This window comes from Parasteatoda tepidariorum, chromosome 1, assembly GCF_043381705.1.
Source record: "Parasteatoda tepidariorum isolate YZ-2023 chromosome 1, CAS_Ptep_4.0, whole genome shotgun sequence".
NCBI classification, from domain to species: domain Eukaryota; kingdom Metazoa; phylum Arthropoda; class Arachnida; order Araneae; family Theridiidae; genus Parasteatoda; species Parasteatoda tepidariorum.
The window spans coordinates 82,557,267-82,581,243 of record NC_092204.1 but is presented as its reverse complement, the minus strand read 5'-3'; the positions used below and the strand labels follow the sequence as shown (position 1 = coordinate 82,581,243).

The following is a 23,977-nucleotide window of genomic DNA, read 5'->3' as shown; positions in this document are numbered from 1 at the left end:
ATTCGAAAATGAAAAAGCTAACCAGAACATGCTCTTCATCATGACAATGCGAGCTCTCACACATCGACTCAAACAAAGGCATTTCTGACGGAGCGAACGATCGAACCGATGGGTCATCCGCCGTACAGCCCTGATTTGGCATTCTTCTTATTCCCACACATCAAAAATAAATTACGTGGACAACGATTTTCGATCCCCGAAGAAGCGGTTGATGCATTCAAAACGCATGTTTTGGAGTTACCTCAATCGGACTGGAAAAAGTGCTTTGAAAATTGGTTCAAACGCATGCAAAACTGTATTGATGATCATGGAGAATATTTTGAAAAACAATAAAGCCAATTTCGATCCTACATATTTGTTTTTTCATTATTAGGCCAGAAATATAAATAGCAACCCTCGTATATGCTTATATAATTTGAAAAGGTTTTATAGTACTTCCTTGATAAATGCATGAACAAGATGAAACTTTAAATTGACAAACTTGTTTGATGTTCAAAAAAAGTTTAAGAAGAATATAAAAAAATATTTGGAGTATTGTTTTTAAACTTTTAATTTTTATGTAAAAAAAAATTATTTTAACAATAAAATTATTTATTTTTAAACATTATTAGTTATTATCTTAAAAATAATTATTTTTTTAAAAATTAAATATTTTGATCAGACTGAAATATAGAAAGAAATATATATAGTACATGAATGTATCAAAATTAACAAAGGAGGTGGAATTTTAACATTAATTGTTTATTAGCTTTCAAAAATCATTATTTTCTTATTTAAATATTTGGATCATACTAAATCTAAAATCAAATATTTTTATACATGAAAATTAACAAAAGAAATGAATCTTAAAATACATTAACCCCTAAGGTAACTAAACATTTGTTAAACAGATTAACCTTTGCCAGTTATGGAGTAAGGATATTGACATCATGCTTTAGTATCTTCAAATCAAATGTATTTATGTATTGAAATTAACAAAAGAAATAAATCCTAAAATACATTAACCCCCTTAGATAGCTAAACATTTGTTAAACAGATTAACCTTTGCCAGTTATATAGTTAGACATTGCCATCATGCTTTAACATCATCAAAAATTGTAAACATTATTACATTGAAATTGTTTTTCTATATTCTAAAAGCAAAAGTAATTTTTTTAATCGTAATGAAATAACTATGTAATAAAAGGATTCTGACTCAATATATGTCATTTACTGTATTAAAGCTTGATTCTCTGTTAATTTTATTTTATTTCAGCTTTTAAAAAGAGTGAAAAACACTCAAATATTTTAAAAATCTTCTCTCCTCCTTCTCAAAAATCTTTATTCTACCTTTATTTAGGTTTGTCATTCTTATGGTTAACTCTTATAATTCTGTATTATATGTCTTATTTTTAATAATTATTCCATTGAAAATATTCAAAACTAATAAACAATTGGCAAATTTTTTTTTTCAATAATCAATTTGTTTAATGAACAGATTTAGTAATTCTGACTATATTATTGTATAATTTTAACTGTTATAATTTTTCCTGATTTAACATTTGACTGAGAAAAATTATGTGCATTTAATAACTATTTTTAGTCGCCTGGAGTATCTAATTCTGAGGAAAATGGAACATATCCTGCTTTTGATGAAGGAAAAAAATTAGACCTTTTTGTGAAAGATGCTGAAGGAAATTATATTGAATCTAAAGTAATTATCTTTCATATATTTTAATTTCATTCTTTTGTAAATCTAAAATAATTAAAAAGAAACTGATAAGTGCATTTATTTTCAGTAGCAATTTCTGTATTCCTACCACAGTTACACTCGACCCAATAAAAAGTCATTAATTGAAGAATTGTTAAAATTCTTCAACTCTCTTTTAATACTGTCAAAAAGTGTTTCTGACTGTTTGTGAAAATGTCATTCCTTTAAAAAGGATTTTAAAACCTCGTTTAAGTTCAAATTGAGAAAAAAATTGTCTGTAGATCAGCAATGAAAAGTAATGATAGAAGATCTGTCATCTGTTTTTTCATGAACTATTCAACTAATTGTTCCACGACTTAAATGCAGCAATGGTGAATGAAAAATATGAAGTCTGTTACAACGACTTTTAGCAAGTATTGCTATGCAAACCAGTATACAAATTTTACTATGTATTGCATTTATTACATTATATTTTTGTATAAGTTCCTGGTCAAATGTTTCAACCTCTAGAAGAAAAATATCAGTTTTATGAGAGTTTTGCCTAAGGCATAATTTAGTATTCTATAACTGTAACAACTGAAACATTGCTGAAATTTTAATGCCACTATTGTAAACAGTGCAAACAAAGAAAAAATTATTTCAAATATGCCTAAAAATGCAAAAAGGAAGACCACAGTGATAATTTTGCCAACAGTAGGCCAATTCAAAAATTCAAACATAACAGTTTGCAAGAGACTATAGCCATTTTAAGTTAGTGTGATAGTGGGAATGAGTCAATGTTGATATGATCATTTTAATAATAGGCATATTATCAACTTTGACAAAATAAGCTGTTAAACAATATCAGTCAATGTAGTGTAGTCGGTTGTCCCAACAATTTTAGAAATAACAATTTTATTAATTCAAACTTAGAAGCTTAAAATACACCTTAATAAATACATTTTATGTTTTCTAATGGTTTGTATGATTGTTTTAAAAATTCATGGGTTATTCCATCAAAACTGACACAGAGGAATACTTTAATGGGCAAGTTCATTTTGTTTTGGTGAAAAAAACTGTAAATAATATTCATTGGCTTGCAATAGAACGTTTTAATTACTTAATAATAGCAAATAAATACCCAGTTTGGTTTTAAGAAAGTTGCTAATTTGTTTTATTATCCATTAAAAGTGCCATTAAACTAATTAGTATATTTGATTTATTCAAAATGCTAGCATATGTTGTACTGAACATTTTAATAAAAAAATTCTAATAAACTAAGGGATAGTTCCATGCTTTCTTAAGGACATATCAAGGTGTTGGTGTTAGAAAAAAAAATTAACACAGTATCTGCAAAAATGCATCCATTAAAGTGGCAGCTATAAGGAAAAATTTAGAAATGCCAAGCTTACAAAATAATATAATATTACTGACAAAGCTGGTATTGTAAACTTATTATCTCTATTGATATTGTCTATTATTCATGAATTACTATTGAAACATTGTGATTCAATTATTTAGTGTATAGGACATGCTTAATTTACTTTTTATTTTGTCATATACCAATAATTTTTATTTATTTATTAGGTATGGAATACAAATTACACAGTTTATCCTGATTTTACTTTTCCCAAAACTCAAGGCTATTGGACTGACAGATTAAATGAATTTTACAAAGAGGTTAAGTTTGATGGGTTATGGCTGGTAAGTACTCTGTTTATTTATTTATTTATTTTTTTAAACAAGAGAGAGTTAAGAGTTATTTCTGTTTTTATGAATATAATAAACACTTAATGTTTTAAAATCAACTGAATGCATTTCGTAGACAAAATTTTAGTATTGGGCAACACAACATGTTTCCTGAAATACAAATATTGATTTGACTTTTTCATCTGACTTTAAAAATGTTCAATTCTAATCAACAGTGCTGTAATTGTATCATAGATCTTTTTAAAAGATTTATTAAGGGATCATCTACTGCATTACCTTTGTGAAAAAGTGTTAAGTAGCATATTTTTTGTGTTTTCCTTTCAATATAATTGGAATCTTTGCTTTAAAATTATTTGTTTGAGGAAGTCTAGAACTCTGTTACAAATTTTAATTACTGGTATGGGGGAATAACTGATTATAACTGGTTATTTTTCATTGCAACAGTACTATGAAAATTTTCTAGATATTGATATCAAACTATTATGAGTTGTTCAGTCATCCGTCAATAAAAAATACTGAAAACTGTTAACTTTCTCTTCTGAACACAATATTTCTGAAAATAAAAATAATCTATTTTATTATTTGTTGCGGAAACATTTTCTTTTATTGTACTTGAGGAATGTAAATTATACTTTTCTATGGTTTAAGTTTTAAAAGTATTCTGGTGTATGTATACTGTTTCAGAAAATTTTCTGATTATGAAAAATGTCTCGATTTTATTATATATTTTTTTGCTTACTACGAGATCTGCTCTAGCTATTTGACTTCTTCTTATTACCTTGGTTATGTATATGCTTAAAATAATATGTGAATCAATAATTTTTTATAACTTTTGTATCAAGATCAATCTTTTGTTACTTTTGTACCTAGATTGATTTTTGTTACTTTTGGGCAGTGATAGATTTTTTGTTATATGTATTATCAATTTTAAAAACAAGAAAGAAGTTCAATTTTTTTAGTAAATTAATGCAGTATTTTGTATTCATAATTTTATTTAAATATTTGAAATATTTGCTTATTAATACTTGTATATTTTGAGCAAACATTCTTTCTGATTAGCTTTGAAACATTACATTTTATTATAAAGTTTATTGTTCATCAAAATGTTGACGTATAGAGGGGTTGCATTCATTCTTGTTTTCCAGTGGCGCCATCTATGACCAAGAATTGTTCATCAAGTTATAATAATAAATAAGTTCAATTACGTTATTGAAAAAAATATGTTTCATTATACATCTTAAAAGAAAACTTAGTGTGTTTGTCAAACTAAATCTGTTAAAATGACTGTTTGTCTGCTATTCTATAAAAAAAAAGAAGAAAAAACTGGCTTCATACATCGATACTATTTTACATTTATGATGCATGATGCTTAAAATCTTATGTAATTGTGAAAAATAACTGTCTCCTATCTTACTTTATTTAATAAATTATAAATTAGAAGCAAATCTGATATTGTATTTCCTTCTGTAAGGATATGAATGAGCCTTTGAATTTTGACAATGGAACAGCAAAAGAGTGTCCTGATTCATCTGTTGAAAACCCAAAATATCTTCCTGGTAGGCCATATCCATTACGAACCCAGACTATATGCATGACGGCTAAGCATTATTTTTCTTTGCACTACTATGAACATAACTTGGTTGGCTTTAGGGAATCATACACTTCCTATGCGTAAGCATTTGTGTTATCTGAAATTCCTTTTTTAATTTATCTTTTAAAATTATTTAATGATATAAAAAGTATTCTAATTTCATTTAAAAATTAAATACATCCATGCGCATTATAGTTGTTCTCATGAATAAAGTTTTCTACAGTCATGCAGGAACAAAAGCATTGCTTAACCTCATCATAATTATAATGTATAAAAGCAGATAAGCATATTTAAAAAAAATTAAGGCATACAATTTATTTTCAAACTTTTTTATTGTCAGTTCTGAGATACAGGAGAAAAAAAAAGAAAATGCAGATATGTTGAAAATTTATTTTAGTACTTAAGCTGCTGTTAAAATTTTAAAATTTAATTTTTATTTTATCATGTTATGTTCTAGCACAAAGATGACATATTTTTTTCTGTATATTGGACCAGTTTTGTTTATATGTATTTTATTCATGGCAGCAGTAATTACTGTAAAGAAATACAAATAAGTGTACAATATTGATCATTCATTGTTTGATAATCAGCAACATTAGACTGAATTGACAGCTTGCATGGTGTTAAAATTGCTTTTTCATAGTTACTAACCTCTCCCTTATGTACAATAAAGGATAATGCTATTTTAGGATGGAAATCAAGTTTGGTTATAGCTTTGTTTGTCTGAAAAAATATTGATTATTGAAAGAAAATTTATTGGAATTTATTATTAGTCTATGCTAGCAACTGATTAACTATTTTCTTGAACATTTTTCTTGTATGATCATTATCTAATATTGATTCTTATTTCTTGCATTTTCAAATAATTTAAGTTATTATATTTTGATAGTCATTAGTACTCCCACTTAATGATTATAATATAGGTATATTTCATTAATATTTAGTAAATTGATCATCTGTAAAACAATCATTTTGTTAAAATCTGTGTTTATAGTACAAAGGAAAAATTTTTTTATACAATTTCTTTTTCCTCTTCCTACGAGCTTTATTATTCTAAACTGAAAAATATCGAAGTATAAATTTTGGAAATAGAATTATATAAAATACATATTTGTAACATTCATCTTAATAGTAAGGCTATGTGTATTTACTATTTACATGAGTTGAGGGCTATGAATGTTCTTTAGAATTTCTATATTTTTTAGAATTTTTACTAGTGAGATAAAACAACTAAAAATTTGTAATGTTTAGTTTAACCCTGCTTTTTTTTTCGTAATATAAATGACTGGACGTAAAATTTAATAAATTTAGTTACTGTAAATTCTTAAATATTGTAGGAAGTTTTATCTCTATGCTTGATTTGTTTTCTGTTCTTTTTATAGTTCAATGCGTGTTATAAGGAAAAAACGACCTTTCATAATATCTCGAGCCACATATTCTGGTCAAGGTGCTTTTAGTGGTCATTGGAGTGGTGATATAACATCAAGTTGGGAAGATCTTCGATACACAATTCCATGTAAGATTTATTTAAAGTATTTTAGTTTTTCATCTAGTTGATGCTATTAAAATAAACTATTTACATCTTTTTTCCAAGAATTATAATTACTTGGAATAATGACTAGGTATGATTACTCAAATTCACATCATAAATTCAATATTTTTTTAAAGTTACAGTTTGCTTATTTATTAAAAAAAAATTTAAAAATAGGATAGATAAAATTTGAAATCTTGCTAGGGTTGATTTATATACATTGAATTAGTGAAAATCAATAAGAATATTTATTATTTATCTGAATATATCATTGTTAGAAAGCTATTATTTCTTTTCTTTTGAAGTGTCAAGGTCGCAAAATAAATGCTTTTTACTTGAAACCCTATTATTAAAGTTACTCTTAAAAAATTTAAAATATTTTTATAAATTAAAAACTCAATTTTAATTTTATGAGATTATGTAAATTTATTGATTTTCCTTTTCTTCTGTCCACTGAATATTGTACTACCTTCTAATTTCAAATGTTGGTTATATACATGTGAATGCTCATATTTCTTGTTATTATGAATCTTAAATAAAATAAAATATGCTGAACTAAAAGAGCTTTTATTACTCTAATAGTTACTAAATAGGATAATTAAAAAAAAGGCTACAGAATTCATTATTACAGATTTATTACTGTTAAAACAGTTTTTTACTTACAGATGGCAGCATCTGTTCACTATAAAGCAATACCATCAATGGCAAAATTAAAATTTCTCATCTTACCATTTCCCCCTATATATATATATATTATTATTTGTTTAAAGAAAATAAAAAAATAAGCCTTCTGTAGCACAATTACTCAGAATTAATATCTATTTAAATCATAATTAGTTTGCTGAAAAATTATTTAAAATACTTCATTGTTTATACTAGTCTTGAAAAAACAAATCTTTGGTTATCTAACCTACATTTTCAATTATAGCACAAGTCAAATTTTGAAGCAGTTATATACATTCAAAAATTTAATTTTGGAAAATACTTCAGGCAATTTATATTATAGGAAAAAAATTATTATTTTTTTTGAATTTATTTTAATTTTTATCATTTTAGTTTTCCAATCATTATAGTTATATTTATTACTAGATTTAAAATTCGAAGAACATAAAAAAATAATGATAATGATCTCTAATAATCTTTTATAATAATATGGTATTTACTATATTTTTTCAAAAACTATCAGTCTGTTTTATTTATGTTAAATAACATCTATGCTTGGGTAATGATTCGTTTACTGAAATTATTCTTTTTTAAATTGGTAAGGTAAAGCAGTCAATTTCTGATATATTTTTGTAACTCTGCTGTCAGTTTCTCTAGTATGCTGAACCCTATTTAAGTCAAACTTGAATAACTATCAACGGGTGTTGATTAACTCTGTAATTCGCTTGATTGCTTTAAAGCTTTTGAATTGCTTGATTAAATAGGAATAGCTTTATGAATAGCTGTAAGAGTGATATTTAGAAATAATGTTTTGATGCAGTTTGATTTATTTCTACATGCCTTTTTTGTGTATGATTGCAGAAATTAATATGTGTTTAGTTTAATTCTAATCAAAAACATGTGAGCATTTCATACCAATTTACCATCTCTAGTTTTTTATTCTCATACAATATTAACTAAGTTAAGTTTAAGATATTTAGTTTGTAATTTCTATATTTTACACATCATAAAATGAATTTTATTTTTAGTTATGCTTGTATTTAACATATATGGTATGCCAATGGTTGGATCAGATATTTGTGGTTTCCGACTAAATACCACTGCAGAGCTATGTGCTCGTTGGCAAGCTCTTGGTGCTTTTTATCCATTTGCAAGAAATCATAATGATTATGATACCATTGTAAGTTTCTAAATTAATTTGAAACTAGTTAAATCAGTGTTTAAGAGCTATCCATTTGTTTAAAATGATTGATTTAAAATGTGGCATTTATGAAAATTAATTTTTCTCTCTTTTTGATTGAATTTTGAAAAATATTTTAAAAATTTTATATAATAAATAAGTTATAATTTTACTGAAATAGTACAAAAAAGTTTAAAATACATCGACTACATATTGTAATATATATTAGCAAATGATATCTTGAATAACCTTTTGTTACTTATTTCTATTAGTGATTTTATTTGGAGTTAATACTTAAATCATGAGAAAATATTTCACTTGTTTTTAATAATATGTTTCTATTGAAACTATAATATGTTATAATGTGAAACTATAATACTATTGAAACTGCTTTATAATTATAAAAGTAAAAAATATAATGATAAATTATAGACACTTAGTATATAGGTATGACGTAGGACATATATGTAAAATGAGTATAGATGCAGTAGTTAGCAAAAGATTCTGTTCAAGAATTACCGAAGAATTTAAAAATAAGTTTTTTTTTTATAAAGAAAATAATTTAATTGTATTCACTTAGCTCTCATAACTGTAAGGAAACTTAAAAACAAGTAATCTAAGTTGGGAAACCTTAAATGAGAGTTTTTCTCCATGAAAGAGTCGGTCGACTCTGACATGGACCATCGGTTAGGAACCGCTGATTTAGTTATTCCTTTAATTCATTTGCCTTTAACTCCCATACATTTGGATTCTTTTTACCTTTCAATTTCCACAAAGAATTTAAGTCATAACTGTTCATGAATGGAAGTTGGAAGCTTGCGTTTCTTAAAACTATGGAAGACTCTTACAGATTTTTTGTAATCCAGTGATTTAATTTATGGTTTTCCCTATGAATACCTAAATTTAAAAAGTTGTAATAGGAGGATGGCATTTTTCTATATTTTTCAGCCAATCCACTTATTTTCATATCTGTGTAATTTTTTTCCTTCTGTAAAATAAAAAAAAAATATTATGCTATTTTTTTCCATTTTTTTTTTATTGTTATTATCTTATGATATATTTTTAGGAGCAAGATCCAGCTGCTATGGGTGGAGATGTGCTTATTGCTGCTAAGAAATCTCTGCATACTCGATATTACTTGCTACCATACATTTACCATCTGTTCTATAGAAGTACTGAATTTGGTGAAGCAACAGTTAGACCTCTGTTTTTTGAGTGAGTAAATTTTGAATAGTACTAAATGCTGGTGAGCTGCGCAATTAATTTTAATCTACAGTCTATAAGTGATATAAATAATAAGTTTAGTATTTCTATACTGATCATTATTGTTTTATACTTCCATTTAATTTCTTTAACTTTTTTTTAATCAATAGCTTAACCAAAGGTATTTCTTAGTTTAAAAGTTCTCATTAAAAAAAAAATTTCTTAGAAATTGAAGTTCCTTTTAACTAGATATCACTTTTCAATACTCATTTTTAATGCTAGATTTCGATTTACCAACAATTACCCAGTAGCTCATCAGATATTTACTTTTTTTTAAGAAAGGGCTAACTACAGAAAAAACTCATTTTAATTTATAAAGAAGAGATTAATTAAGATAAAATTAAATTTAATCTACAGATCAAAGTTGAATGTTTTTTTTAGAAATACATTTTATTTCAAAAATACGCATCATATCCAGGTTTGCAAAATAATTTTTATTTGAAAATTCAGAGTTTATTATTATTTTTATATTTTATTTAATACAATGTTTTGTTAATTTTCAGATTCCCTACTGATAAAATTGCATTGAATATGGATGAAGAATTTTTATGGGGTCCAGCTCTGCTTGTTATACCAGCTCTTTATCCTGTAAAAATGATTATTTTCGAACAAATTACAATTAACTTTTCTATCATAAAGAAACAAATGCTTATCTAAATGTTTGAATTCTTTGCTTTTAGGGCATGACAGAAGTCAAAGCTTACTTCCCTAATGCTATTTGGTATGATTTTTACACTGGAGAACTAATTAGTAATGAAGCTGGATATAAAAGTTTACCTTGCAACATAACCCATATCATTTTAGCCGTTAGAGGTGGATACATATTGCCTTTACAGTTGCCTGGAAAAAATATTATGTCTAGGTGAACTATCTTTCTTTTATTTACAAATTTATTTTGTGAAAGAAAAATGTTAAATTTATAGGGAAACTTAAAATCGATTTATTTTTGAGAAAGAATTGTTGCCAAGAAGTTTTTGAGCATTGTTTTTTTTTTTTTACTTTAATTACTTATTTACTTCAGGGTGACTTTTTAGCCCAACCTTCTAGCTATTGATCAATAATTATATATAAAAACTGTGTATAATCAAACTTTTTTTCAAAATATAGGAGAGTTTTATTATTTATGACATACATTGAGGAGAAAATTGACTCTTTATGACTTAACTTCGAATTTTTGATTGGAAATCATGTAATATACTACACTCATCGCAATAAATGCATCATCACCAACACCTTGATTTTCCACTGATAACAAAAGCAAGGTTGTACTCGTATTAAACACAAAAGGATTTATTACAGTCTAGTTCATATCTCCTTTCTTACACATCTTTGAACATTAGTAATCACATTTTTAATTGCTAAAATTTTTTTCTTAATTTTTCAATTACTTCAAAATTAAAAGACTTTTAAGGAATTTAAATTCTACCCTCTGCAATTTTCAAAATTTTAGCAATTTTATCCTATTGTTAAATTTTGATATTTTGTTCTAGGAAAGAACTTTGTGTTTATTCATTGCAAAGATTTGAAAGACTCATGACAAAGTTTTAGAAGTTTAAGAAGACTATCTCCTAAATCCAAGTTATGCTTATAACACCAGATTTTTATATACATATATTTTTTTTAACATTAGACCAACCATTCATAAAAATTGTCTTTTTAAATTCAGATCTTGTTAATTTCAACTGACAATAAACAAGTTTGTTTGTATATTTCTATTAATTTTATTTTTTCTAAATTAAATAATATCTAGTAATATATTACAGCCGAGAAAATGACTTTGATGTACTGATTGTGCTGGATGAAAATCAAGAGGCATCTGGAGAATTCTATTGGGATGATGGAGAATCTTTGGGTATATGTTAAATTTATTTTCAGATGTACTGCTACTTAACTGTGCTGAAATTTGAAAAACTAGAGAAAGGGAAACCTCCTTTTTTAATATATTAAACACTAGCAAATTTTATACCTGCTTGTATTTTTCTACGATTTCAAATATTTTGATTTATTTAAATAAAATATATAGATTTCAATTGCAAAAAAATAATTTATTGTAACTATTGAAGGAACTCTAAATGAAATGCTAGTTAATAAACTGCTATTTTTTCCATTATATTTTTGATTCTCATAAGAATTATTGTTTTTTTTTTTTATTATAGTAAATTAATTTCTCACTTATTTTTAAACAGTGTAGAATCTTCAATATTTATGTCCATTTTCGTTTTATAATTTAAGTGTATTAAATTCCTTTTATTTATTTTTAAGTCACTCAGTTTTATTATTTTATTATACATGTGTTTATTATATATTCTCATTAACTGAACCATTATTAGTCATTACTTATTCTCATATGGAAATTCAATTATATATTTTAAATTTGAATACCTATACCAAGCTGCATATAATGATTTTTTTGAAGGACTTTTTCTTGTGATAGTGTAAAGAAAGGTGAAGTTAATAATTTCTTAATTTTGCAGTATGAGAAAATTTCAACATGTATTTGTCAACTTTTTTTTCTTAACATTTAAATTATTGAATATTATGTTATCAAATTCATTTTAATTAAAATTTATAAAACCAAGAACAAAAGTTTGAAGTTATGTCATTCTGAACTAAAAAATTAAATTTACAATTAACAGTTATTTCAATTTTGTGCTTTTACATCTAATGAACACCTAACTGTCAAATGTTAAAACTGTGAACTGTCCATTCAAATTGGAGTAGAATTTAGCTGTTCTTCCCTTATGAAAGTTCACTGCATATAAAATTGCCTTGTACTTTATTTATAAAATTCCTGTTACATGAATACAAAATATTTTTTTAATTTAGTATATCGATTTCTTACTTATTTTTAAACAATCAAAAATTTTCAATATCCGTGTCCATTTTCCAATTATGAACCTGTCTATATAAACTCAAGATCATTACTATAAAAAATTGAAGAAATACCATCTGTAAATATTAATTATTATTCCCTTTGCATTTATCAGTCAATTTTATTTACAATCTGAGGAGTGAGAGACATGAAAAATTTATGAGCAAAAGTATATTTTATAAATGCAAATAGTATATATTAAAAAAAAATTTATGTTCACTTTTGTTTAATAATTTAGTTTTCTTTTAATAATATTTTTTTCTTATTTTAGGCACTCATCAAACAGAAATATATGATAAGAACCACTTTAGTGCTGATAAGGTAAGTTTTAATACTTCCAACAAAAATTAAAAATTTAATTTTTTTTTTCAATCTTTTAAGAATTAATTATTTTATGTGTAATTTAAATAATAATTTTTAGCGTATTTTTTACTAGCAAGCGGGCAAACTTTGGCACAAAATACACAGGTGATCAAATAACAAAACAATATAAAATATCGAAATAAAAAAAAATATTAACAAAACAAATAAGTAGATTCAAATGTATTGAAAATATTTGTGAATTGATCTTATTTATCGAGCTCTATTTGACACTCTCTGAAACGATTGCCTACCTCATGTTACAATCAGAGTGCACTAAAGACAACATTATCAATGATTTATTTTTAAAATTGAAAGTTAAATTAGAAAAAAAAAGTTCTTTTAGGAAAAATAAGCATTTTAAATAAGCAAACCTCTTCTCACCTTATAAAGCTAACTATTTTTTATGATATAAAATTAAATGCAAACTTAAGCAAAAAAACATAATTGTTTATTTGTTTAAAATAGCTTTATCATTCAAAACTGGTAAATTTGTTTTTACACATAATTATATCAGTTGGGATCATTCTTATAAATGTTAAGTTTTATTCATCAATCTGTCTTTTCATGACGCCCTTAGAAGTGGCATTTCCGCACCAAGAAAAGGACACTGATTAAAATTAAAATCGTTTGTGAAAAATCATGTACCTTTGATAAAAATTTTTAAGTCAGTGGAGGTAACCTCAGAACAACCAACCTCCATCAATGACCATTTGTGAAACAGAAAGTGGTTGCTCCAAGGAAGCTTTGCTGTATTAATATTTTTATATTTTTCTGAAGATTTTAAAAAATGCCTCGCCAACAATAAAATAAAATTATATTGCGTTTTTTAAAAATTAAGGAATAACACCACAGTTGAGAAACATTTTTCCATGGTACAGTGATTTTTTGTTTCCCTAATGTGTTATTATTATTATTTTTGGTATTATTTTCTTAGAATGTGAAAAATGCATTTAATTAATGGTATTATGGTATTAATGGTATTAATAATTTTAACTTTTTGTATTTTTTCTTGATCTATCAAGAAGTTCACCAATTTGTAAATGTATGCATTTTGGCATTTACACCGAATTTTATGTGAGCAGTTTTGCTATTAAAGCTTTCATATGTATATATTGATTGTTTTTTTTATGTAATTTAATCTTATTGAAAGAAAGTTATATGTTAATTTCGTTTAGTTTTTTCAATGTAATTTAATTATATTTTTCTTTATGATTACTGTTCTGTTAACCTTTTAATAATAAGTCCATCCTCTTTTTTTTTAAGTGTAAGAAACATGCTATAAATTATTATTATCTACTATTGAATTTGATACTTTTTTTTCATGATGCAACATATATACAAATATATCATTAATTGATATAAGTTGGCTGCAAGCAAAATAGCCTTTCCCATTTTTTTTTACACTTTTTTTCTATTTGCAATTCCATAGTCTCAAAAATGTTGCTTGACTTGTAAGAAATTATGCAAATTTTATTGTAATAATGTTCATAGGGGGTAGGTCAGAACTAGGGTACTGCTGACTGCATGTTCATGCTGGAGGCTGAATTGCTAAACATCAATCAAGACTAATGACACTTACGAGCTTCTTATTCAAACAAGCTTTAATGATTCACTCTTGATAATGCATTAGTACATGACAAATATCGAAAGGGATAAATCATAAAATAAATAGAATGAGGAATTACAAGAAGAGAACATTAACTACATAATAATAATAATAATAACAATAGTCCATTGGCAGAAGTACTGCATTGACAGCATAAGCAGAGTATAAGCATTGAAATACAAATGACAGTTCTATTTAACACTTACATGATTGACATAATATTGATGATAATATACGCTTAACAAAATTAAACTATTATTATTATATCTGTCTCAAAAGTATATGCAAATTCAAAAGCATAACACGAAAAAATGTGATATGACATAGCATTCAATTACCCTGCCCTCTATTGGTAAACCGCTGGTTCTCTCAAACAAGTGTGAACAAAAACCAAACTGTAAATAACATGTAGAAATTATTCTATTAATGTCTGTTAACCAGTGCAATTGGCGTCATTGGTCAATGAAATGTTGTTTAACTAATAAAACCTATAGTTAAAACTGAATATTCAAATGTTTTATTTGGTAAAACAGTTTTTAAAGACAATTTTTTCGGTAGAATAAATTTCATTTTATTTTTTACATGAATATTTTTAATTTAAAAAGGACTTATTTTAAATTCAGTTTGCTTTTAGGTTGGTAATTTTAACTCATATGTAATAAAAAAAACATATATGTGTAATTTTAATAATTATTTGCAGTTCCAAGTTTAAACCTAAAAAAAGTTAGAAATATTTTTTGTACAATATATTATATTTAATTGTGTGCACATTTTATAATTAAGATGTGTTTTTATTCAAATTAATTTTGTATATTGTTTAACAGAATTGTTTCAACAACAGCATTGTTTGGCACAACTATCCAACTAAGTTAGATCTCAATGAAATAAAAGTATATGGACTGGATAAAAGACCGTCCAAAGTAACCATTAATGAAAAAGAGGTGCAATTTCAATACTTGAAGGTATGTTTTTTGTTTTCATTTTCAAAATTTATATATATATATATATATATATATATATATATATACGGTTATATATATATATATATATATATATATATATATATATATATATATATATATATATATATATATATATATATATATATATATATATATATATATATATATATATATATATATATATATATATATATATATATATATATATATATATATATATATATATATATATATATATATATATATATATATATATATATATATATATATATATATATATATATATATATATATATATATATATATATATATATATATATATATATATATATATATATATATATATATATATATATATATATATATATATATATATATATATATATATATATATATATATATATATATATATATATATATATATATATATATATATATATATATATATATATATATATATATATATATATATATATATATATATATATATATATATATATATATATATATATATATATATATATATATATATATATATATATATATATATATATATATATATATATATATATATATATATATATATATATATATATATATATATATATATATATATATATATATATATATATATATATATATATATATATATATATATATATATATATATATATATATATATATATATATATATATATATATATATATATATATATATATATATATATATATATATATATATATATATATATATATATATATATATATATATATATATATATATATATATATATATATATATATATATATATATATATATATATATATATATATATATATATATATATATATATATATATATATATATATATATATATATATATATATATATATATATATATATATATATATATATATATATATATATATATATATATATATATATATATATATATATATATATATATATATATATATATATATATATATATATATATATATATATATATATATATATATATATATATATATATATATATATATATATATATATATATATATATATATATATATATATATATATATATATATATATATATATATATATATATATATATATATATATATATATATATATATATATATATATATATATATATATATATATATATATATATATATATATATATATATATATATATATATATATATATATATATATATATATATATATATATATATATATATATATATATATATATATATATATATATATATATATATATATATATATATATATATATATATATATATATATATATATATATATATATATATATATATATATATATATATATATATATATATATATATATATATATATATATATATATATATATATATATATATATATATATATATATATATATATATATATATATATATATATATATATATATATATATATATATATATATATATATATATATATATATATATATATATATATATATATATATATATATATATATATATATATATATATATATATATATATATATATATATATATATATATATATATATATATATATATATATATATATATATATATATATATATATATATATATATATATATATATATATATATATATATATATATATATATATATATATATATATATATATATATATATATATATATATATATATATATATATATATATATATATATATATATATATATATATATATATATATATATATATATATATATATATATATATATATATATATATATATATATATATATATATATATATATATATATATATATATATATATATATATATATATATATATATATATATATATATATATATATATATATATATATATATATATATATATATATATATATATATATATATATATATATATATATATATATATATATATATATATATATATATATATATATATATATATATATATATATATATATATATATATATATATATATATATATATATATATATATATATATATATATATATATATATATATATATATATATATATATATATATATATATATATATATATATATATATATATATATATATATATATATATATATATATATATATATATATATATATATATATATATATATATATATATATATATATATATATATATATATATATATATATATATATATATATATATATATATATATATATATATATATATATATATATATATATATATATATATATATATATATATATATATATATATATATATATATATATATATATATATATATATATATATATATATATATATATATATATATATATATATATATATATATATATATATATATATATATATATATATATATATATATATATATATATATATATATATATATATATATATATATATATATATATATATATATATATATATATATATATATATATATATATATATATATATATATATATATATATATATATATATATATATATATATATATATATATATATATATATATATATATATATATATATATATATATATATATATATATATATATATATATATATATATATATATATATATATATATATATATATATATATATATATATATATATATATATATATATATATATATATATATATATATATATATATATATATATATATATATATATATATATATATATATATATATATATATATATATATATATATATATATATATATATATATATATATATATATATATATATATATATATATATATATATATATATATATATATATATATATATATATATATATATATATATATATATATATATATATATATATATATATATATATATATATATATATATATATATATATATATATATATATATATATATATATNTTTGATGACCTAAAAAATGTGGAGCGAATACGGCCATGAGACGCATTGAGCTTTCTGTTGTGGTGTCCACATCCTCACTTAAAACTTTTCAGCCTATTGAAAAAAAAAACTTTATTAGTCGCAGTAATGCATGCAAAAGACAGAATATAAATATCTTGTTTATGTTCGAAGTTATGAATTTTTGAAGTTGTAAAGATAATTTTGGAACACCCTGATATTGTAGCTTTATCGAGCATACACTTCAAAGAGTAACTCATTTGATTATTGTTTGTTGATGACCGAGATTTCGTTTTACCGATTTTTGAAATTAGCATATTCCAATATTATTATAATTTTATTTATCATTTGTAATTCATAAAAGATTATTTGCTATTTTATAAAAACCTAACAGTTAAAGTATTTAAATGTTTGGTGCGTTTACAAATATTTAAAAAAATTCAAGGAGTAGTTGCTTTCAATTTTGTTAATTTTATATTTCATTAAAACATGCTTAACTGAAATTGAACTTGACGAAAGGAATTGCATAGTCACTAAATAAAAGGACAATTTCGGCTAATTTGTGATGGGTACTGCACCTTAATACCCGATAACCCCAGGTTCTTTCACACCTTGATCCGATGATCATAAAAAATACACAACTTATTTTTTTTTCCTTCTATATTTTTAAAAAAAAATAATAAGGATAAAACAATGAGATGAAATATAGTTTTAAATTTCGTACACAAAGACTTGGTTCAAGACTTCGTGAAATTTTTGTGCACGAAATTCTTCATTTTATCCATCAAATTGTATAGTCGTAGAAAATCGGACCCTTTTAATTCCTAAATTGGATTTAACCGTACGATTCGACTGTTGTTTAGATTAGACTTTCAAAAATGATATTTTTGTTAAATTGGAAATATCTCCTCTATTTAAGTTAGTTACATGACCTATTCACGGAGATTTTAAATCAAGGTATTTATGAATTCAGTTTTTAAGCATCATTTATTTAATTTTCATTACATTCACTCGATTTTTAGACTTTGTTCTCACAACGAGAAAGAAAGAAGATTTTTTTTATCGCATTTTTAAAATTTTACATTCTTATCATTTTAAGACAGACAGTCACACCAAAAAGAATCGTTAAATTGAGCTATGGTTGTGGTTATGTAGGCTAAATTCGATGCTTCTTTGCGACACAGCGATGTCTAACTTTAAAAGCATTTTGACTTCCATGTCTAATAATTCTTCTATGCTTGGTGGGTTTTATTATTAGCTGAAATTTACGAGGTAAAATACTTTCTTGGTTCCTGATAGTATAGATGATATTCGCGAAATTGGGGAAAGGAATCTCGTGTGCCACATTACTTTTCAACACTTAATACAAACATTAAAAACAGTTTTTTCACTTGCTTTTTAAATTAAAAGAAATATAAGCAACACTTCTGCCGTGCAATTGAAAAATCAACGTAAGCGACAAAAAAAAAAAAATTCAAAATTGAGATTTTTATGTATTTGGCATCTTTCATATAAGTTACATATTGCAAAAAAAAAAATCAAAATTAGAATTTGTTTTAGCAATTTTCTGAAATTCTATTTAGCGCTCGTAGGTTTAGCATATAAGGAAAATAGTTGTCCAGCTACTTTTCTCGAAATCAATCATGAAGCACTTACGTTGTTTTTTGAATTGCGGGGCAATGTTGTTTGGGGATGCGATTGTTTTTCAGCGGTGCCATTTATGGTCAAGAATTCGTCTTCTGCTGCCACACCCGTTTATAGAACGAACCCATTCGTACATCCATTCATTCATTTACAGATCATAATTTTGACCTGAACGACAGAACGATCAATTTACAATCCAATACCCTCAGAGGTTTAATTTGTTACAGGAACATTGCGGACTTTGTGACCCGACAGATTTAACCACCAGTAACCATTTCTTCTTCGGCCAGCTGGATTCGAACTCACGTTCTCACAAACGTGAGTCCACGGCCTGCCAACCAGGCTATCCCGGCTTCGTTATGAAATGCTACTATAACTCAATGGATAAAGCGCTTTCCACCTATTAAGGTGAGCCAGATTCGAATCTCAGCAATGGCTGATCGTTCCTATGCTGTTCCACAGTGTTGACGTATATCTACAGCAAAAATATCTGCAACGAAGAAACAAATAATGGATTAGTATTCCATCGGGCAACCCGTGGGTGGTTTTCCTATGCATGTAATATAAATACTGGGTTAGTTTCATTAAAAAAAATCTTCCTCGAAGGCGAGCTTGTCCCAATGTTCGATTCATGGTTTAGGGGATAGAGCGTTCGTTTCCCAATGAGATGACCTAGGTTCAAGTCCCAGCGGTGGCTGGTTGATATAAATTCTGCTCCCTGCTCCCATCGACCGCAGTGCTGACGTGAAATATCATGAGTGGTACATGGATCATGGGTTAGAATCTCCTTGCTCTCGGGCTAACCATGCGGGACTTTCATGGGTCATTCTCACAAAAAGGTGATTTTTTAAGTCCCTGAGTAATAAATATTTTTCTTTATCATTTTTCGTGAAGTTCTTCACTAACAAATCATATGCATTTCCGCTAAATGTATTTAATATTTCATTCTTATTTTTTAATAAACATGACTTTAAAATCCCCTCCGTGGACGTCCCTACGTCTGTGGCACAAAATAATTTTTAATGCCTGTTAAACAATTTAAATGTTATTTTAATGATTTTTGTAGTTTTACCTAGTTAAATGTTTATAATATTTAATAGTTTTTTTAAAATAAATTATTTTTGTAAAATAAATGACAAGTAAACTTTGTCCATCAAAAATGATGTCTCCCTCCGTGGACAATTAATATAGTTCTGTAAATATGCAATAAAGGGCAGCATATGCGAAATCCCTATAAGACAGCTGCTGGGAGGGGTAACCATTCCATTTTCTAATGTTAAATATCAGTTGTTTTTGTTCTCTTTGGTGTCAGTTTTGGATTGTTGCGTTCAACTGGGGTTTGGCAAAGTTCTCACCGTATACTTCGTGGACATCATAAAGAAGGTAAGAGAAAATTATTTTATTTTTGATAGGTGAATTTCAGATTGCAAAAATAGTATATTTAACAAAAAGAACTGCCCTATTTTTCTAACTTTAAGATTAAAAATCAGAAAAATTCAAGAACTAGTTTTTGTCTCCTCCGTGGACGTCCCCTCCGTGGACATAACAAGTCCACGGAGGAGAAGACACAGTCAATGTAAGAGACAATGTTTTAGATAACCATAATACAATTTTAATAATTAAAAAACCATTTTCTTTTAATTGATATTTTTTAAAATGGAACAAANTTCAGTTTTTAAGCATCATTTATTTAATTTTCATTACATTCACTCGATTTTTAGACTTTGTTCTCACAACGAGAAAGAAAGAAGATTTTTTTTATCGCATTTTTAAAATTTTACATTCTTATCATTTTAAGACAGACAGTCGCACCAAAAAGAATCGTTAAATTGAGCTATGGTTGTGGTTATGTAGGCTAAATTCGATGCTTCTCTGCCACACAACGATGTCTAACTTTAAAAGCATTATTTGACTTTCCATGTCTAATAATTCTTCTATGCTTGGTTGGTTTTATTTTTAGCTGAAATTTACGAGATAAAATACTTTCTTGGTTCGTGATAGTAGATGATATTCGTGAAATTGGGGAAAAGAATCTCGCGTGCCACATTACTTTTCAACACTTAATACAAACATTAAAAACAGTTTTTTCACTTTTTTTTAAAAAATTAAAAGAAATATAAACGACACTTCTGCCGTGCAATTGAAAAATCAACGTAAGCGACAAAAAAATTCAGAACTGAAATTTTTATGTATTTGGCATCTTTCATATAAGTTACATATTGCAAAAAAAAAAATAATTCACAATTAGAATTTGTTTTAGAAATTTTCTGAAATTCTATTTAGCGTTCGTAGGTTTAGCATATAAGGAAAATAGTTGTCAAGCTACTTTTCTCAAAATCAATCGCGAAGCACTTAAGTTGTTTTTTGAATTGCAAGGCAGTGTTGTTTGGGGATGCGATTGTTTTTGTTTTCCAGTGGTGTCATTTATGGTCAAGAATTCGTCTTTCGTCACACCCGTTTATAAGAACGAACCCATACATAAATCCATTCATTCATTTACAGATCATAATTTTGACCTGAACGACAGAACGATCAATTAACAATCCAGTATCCTCAGAGGTATAATTTGTTACGGGAGCATTGGGGACTTTGTGACACGACAGATTTAACGTGCACCAGTAACCATTTCTTCTTCGGCCAGCTGGATTCGAACTCACGGAGTCCACGGCCTGCCAACCAGGCTATCCCGGCTTCGTTATGAAATGCTACTATAACTCAATGGATAAAGCGCTTTCCTCCCGATAAGGTGAGCCAGGTTCGAATCTCAGCAATGGCTGATCGTTCCTATGCTGTTCCACAGTGTTGACGCATATCTACAGCAAAAATATCTACAACAAAAAAGCAAGTAATGGATTAGTATTCCATCGGGCTACCCGTGGGTGGTTTTCCTATGCATGTAATGCAAATCGTGGATTAGTTTTTAAAAAAAAATCTTCCTCGAAGGCGAGTTTGTCCCAATGTTCGATTCATGGTTTAGGAGATGGTGCGTTCGTCTCCCAATGAAATGACCTAGGTTCAAGTCCCAGCGGTGGCTGGTTGATATAAATTCTACTCCCGGCTCCGATCGACCGAACTGCTGACGTAAAATATCATGAGTGGTACATGGATCATGGGCTAGAATCTCTTCCTCTCGGGCTAACCATGCGACACTTTTGTGGTTTTCCTCTCCGTGAAAAGCAAATGCGGGTACAGTTCTTAAAAAAAAGTCCACCTTGAAGACTAATTGGTTCCAATGATTTATTGACCTTTGTCTTCTGGGTTGTGTTCAAAATTACAAGACTGCAGAGTTGAACATTGATAGCAGTAAACTCAGAATTGGGAGGCTGTTAAACTCCGGTTGAAAAATAAAATAAAATGTTTCATTCAGGTGTTCCCTTATTTTCTAGGTTGGATTAAAGTTACAAATCTACGAATTTGAATTGCAAAAGAAAACTGCAAATAGACTTTTTAATAAAGAAAATAAAATCTGCGCTATAAAATTGAAAGATATTTCTAATTATCGTCATTCGACATATAAATTAGATTTGAAATTTTTAAATCGTGCATCCATGATAATGTTTTTCTTAAATATAGATTTGTGACAGTGAAGTGCTAATTTTTGAAACGGTATATTCTCAGAAAAACCTCTTTAACGTTGGACCATATTAGTTTATGGAACCAAAATATAGTTCAAATTTCATATATAATTAAGGTGTTAAATCGAATGGTTCCCTCGTTTAAGTTGAACCATAGTATCATGGTATTAAGTTTAAGAATTCTCACCAGCATTATATTAAGGTTGCTGAAAATTTGATTTATATTATCGTACAACACACACCAAAATCTCCGGCAGTGTAGAATCATCATCATCATTAAATCAAACGTATCATAATGGTTTTAAAATTATAATGATAAAGCAAAACTTTTGATTACCTACTTGATTATTTTTTTTAAAATTTTGCTTAAAAAATTTATTTACTGCACCGTTGTAAATTATA

At 24.2% G+C, this 23,977-nt stretch overlaps 1 protein-coding gene across 1 annotated transcript in view; it reads left to right on the top strand.

Annotated features, from left to right (window-relative positions):
• Positions 1-23,977, top strand: part of LOC107447132 (lysosomal alpha-glucosidase) — a gene marked incomplete in the record, with an annotated part of 44,443 nt that overhangs the window by 15,498 nt on the left and 4,968 nt on the right. Inside the window, 11 exon segments of the mRNA XM_071185880.1 lie at positions 1,583-1,693; positions 3,257-3,373; positions 4,851-5,050; positions 6,353-6,486; positions 8,193-8,344; positions 9,411-9,559; positions 10,111-10,195; positions 10,288-10,469; positions 11,371-11,459; positions 12,751-12,800; positions 15,273-15,410. Coding sequence (XP_071041981.1) covers positions 1,583-1,693; positions 3,257-3,373; positions 4,851-5,050; positions 6,353-6,486; positions 8,193-8,344; positions 9,411-9,559; positions 10,111-10,195; positions 10,288-10,469; positions 11,371-11,459; positions 12,751-12,800; positions 15,273-15,410 — 1,407 coding nt within the window.